The sequence below is a fragment of the Corylus avellana genome, chromosome ca4 (assembly GCF_901000735.1).
Source record: "Corylus avellana chromosome ca4, CavTom2PMs-1.0".
In the NCBI taxonomy this organism is placed as follows: domain Eukaryota; kingdom Viridiplantae; phylum Streptophyta; class Magnoliopsida; order Fagales; family Betulaceae; genus Corylus; species Corylus avellana.
In genome coordinates this window covers 7,172,522-7,175,892 of record NC_081544.1, presented here as the reverse complement: position 1 = coordinate 7,175,892, position 3,371 = coordinate 7,172,522, and the positions used below count along the sequence as shown (strand labels likewise).

Below are 3,371 nucleotides of genomic sequence, written 5' to 3'. Positions count from 1 at the left end.
TTTAAAAGTCGACCCTAATGAGGTATCTTCAGCGTCCACTTAGAGTGGACGCTATTGGTCATCAATTTTAATTTTTTATTTTTTATTTTTGATTTACTACCGACTCTTTAGGGTCGACAAAAAGTCGACCCTAATAAGTAACTATTAGGGTCGACTCTCACAGTCGACCCTAATAATATGTCAATAGCGTCCACTAAAAGTGGACGCTATTGGTAATCAAAATATTTTTTGATTTGTCGACCCTAATAAGTAACTATTAGGGTCGACTCTCACAGTCGACCCTAATAATATGTCAATAGCGTCCACTAAAAGTGGACGCTATTGGTAATCAAAATATTTTTTTTTATTTTATTTTTAATTCTTCTACGCACTCTTTAAAAGTCGACCCTAATAACTAACTATTAGGGTCGACGATCAAAGTCGACCCTATTGAGCTTTTATGTGATTTTTTTTTCTTTTTTTATTTTTTCTTTTTTTCATCTTTTAGCGTCCACTTAAGTGGACGCTATTGGTTAATTATTAGGGTCGACTATTTTGACCCTAAAAGCTTTTTTTTCGCCGCTTAAATTTTTCCCGCCCCTCGGATAATTCCCGCGCATATATTAGGGTCGGCTTATTAGCGTCCACTGTAAAGTGGACGCTAATAGTCCAATTTTCGACCCATTATTAGCGTCTACTTGTAGGTGGACGCTAATACGGAACTATTAAAAAGTCGCCCCTAATAAGTCGCCCCTAATGAGTAACTTTCTTGTAGTGTAAATTTGTATAGAATGAACATATTTATAAGTAAAGGACACCTAGAATTAAAGGCAGAGCACTGCCGAGTTTTTTGGAATGATTTATGCAACGTGTCAAGTGGGAGAAGGTAGGTGTTACGATCTTTATGTCGTACATGAGTTAAGTCTAATCTTAATCATGTGTATGTAAGCTTTTGGGTACGAAGCCTTACAAGCCGATCGATTTTTAAGGATGAGTTCCACCCAAGGTTTGTATCATTTGGTATTAAAGCCAAACATTATAACACTGGTTCAAGTCATGGAGGAGGTGACCTATGGGCTAGATTAAAATACCTGATAGGTGAGTGGAGCCCTCAAAAGAGAAATGACTATTATCAAGTCAGTCTCGATAGAGTAGGCCAGGCCGCCATGAACGTTAGTTGCAGAAACGTAGTGGTATGTTATGATCCTTGTGTCCCATATGGGTTAAATCTAATCTTAATCATACTTATATAAATAAGCTCTTGTGCACCTTCTCCTTAAAAGCCGGTTTTCAAAGATAAATTCTACCGAAAGTTTGTATCAGTAGTAGGTGTGTGAGCGTTGGTGGGCCTAAACCTCAAAAGCATAGCCAGATATTATATGCATGTTTCCATTAGCATCAAACACATTCAAACCACTAACCAGAGCGTTGCTGTGATATATACATGGTTCACCATTCAAGTAAAAAAGGGTGAGGAGATGTTGATGTTACAAATCCATACATCACATTAATTATCGTTATCATCCAATATTCATTAATTCAACCAAATCTAATTTTTTTTTTTATATTTAATATATATGCTAGCTCTAAGCCTCTAATGGCTACATTATCCTCTTATTGTCTTGATTAATTTAAGATATAAATTCTCTTCTAAGAAAAATAAATCAACTGGAATATATATTCTAACAAATTCAGTGATATAATTACCAATTTACTAAAAAATCCAAGTACCCAAATAATATGTACTGGAGTTAAACACGAATAGCCTCTTTACGTTGTACCTCGTCGCCCATGTTAACAAGCTCTTACCTTTGAAAAGATGCGAATCCAAGCTTCCATTCAGCATGAACTCGTAAATAAGTAAGAGATCTTTGTTTTCATGACACCAACCAATGAGTTGCACGAGATTCCTATGCCTCAGTCGGCTAATACTCTTCACCTCATATGCATACTCCTTTATCCCTTGTTTAGACCCCCTTGACACCCTCTTGATCGCCACGTAGAAATTCATTTCTCTTAGAAATCCTTTGTAAACCCCACCGAACCCTCCTTCTCCAAGCTTGTTTTCCCTTGCAAAATTATTCGTTGCACGAGCCAATTCTTTGTAGGAGAATTTCTCTGGTCCTGTACTGCGTTCAAATTCGTCGTCCATGGAAAAATCCAAATCCAAATCCCCATCTCCTCCCCCTTTACCCCGACTCTTCTTCCTCTTCATAACCCAAACCAACCCAAAACCACCTACAATTAAAACGCATGCTGATGCACCCACGCTCAACCCCACCACCAAACCCGCCGCCTTGCTTTCTTTTTCATTCTTGTTTGGCTCTGGTTGTGGAGAATTCTGAATCAAAAGTGGCGCTGTCGATTCAAAAGACCACGAGCTAAGAATATGCAACTCGGAAAGCATTCCCGTCGCGGCCGAGAAGCCAAATTCAACCATTTTTGGTAAATAATCTCTCAAATCAACTATAGAAGAAAGGTGTTGTTTTATTGGGATGGGATCATAATTAATACTGAAGCCAGTGAAGCTGACGCTTAAATTTTGTGTGCTGGAATCGTAACTAATACTACAACTGTATGTTCTCTTCTCCTTAATAACGCTATACCATGTTGTCGAGTTTTGAGATGTGATGTTGTTGATATTAATTCCAACGTGCTCACGATCTAGCTGATCAGGTGGGTCCCATCTAGCATTCCAGAAAGTGTCGAATTCCACGGTGACGAATTTGTTTGCAGCTAAGAAACTTAAGTCTCTCATTTGGTCGCGGCTGACAAGGCCAATGCCGGAGCCGTCTGTTGGAATAGGTGGAGGGAAATCGGGGCTTGCGAGGAAGAAGCTTAGCCCATCTGAGTATCTGTCGGCGCCTTCCGAAGAGATGATAAAAGAGAAGATGGTGGTGAAGTTGGCGACTATCCCTGTATTCTTTTCCCAGAGATGCATGGTTTCGGAATACGTGGCACGACCCCAATTCTCCACTGCATTTGGTGTGAGTTGGATGGCTGAACCTGAGATTGAAGCGTTTCCTGCCATTGTTATAGCTTCGTTGTTAGCTTGAGAGAAATCGGTGTAGTTGAACGATATCTGAGATGCGCAGGGGATTATGAGGAAGAGGAAAACAGTTATCATCATCAAGTGGGGAAGATGAAGCTGAAGCAGCTTTTCTGGATGGAAAGCCATGGTGGGGAAGGAGTAGTACTCTCTTTCTTTTTTCTTTTTCCTTTTTTTGAGAGGAGGGAGAGAGTGCTTTAGAGTTTGCTTTTGCCATTGGAGCTTCAGATTTTTGCCTTCAACAAAATGAGTCACGAATCACGAGACTGCAGGCAGACAGCTAGTATTGATTTTGGACCTTTTTTAAAAAAAATAAGCTATTGATTGAATGAATAAACTCGAT

General features: G+C 39.4%; 1 protein-coding gene across 1 annotated transcript in view; it reads right to left on the bottom strand.

Annotated features, from left to right (window-relative positions):
- The window catches only part of LOC132177973 (L-type lectin-domain containing receptor kinase IX.1-like), a 3,510-nt gene extending 353 nt beyond the window's left edge, over positions 1-3,157 (bottom strand). Inside the window, exon 1 of the mRNA XM_059590441.1 lies at positions 1,711-3,157. Coding sequence (XP_059446424.1) covers positions 1,711-3,157 — 1,447 coding nt within the window. The remainder of the gene's footprint in view (positions 1-1,710) is intronic.
- Between the last annotated feature and the right edge of the window lie 214 nt (positions 3,158-3,371).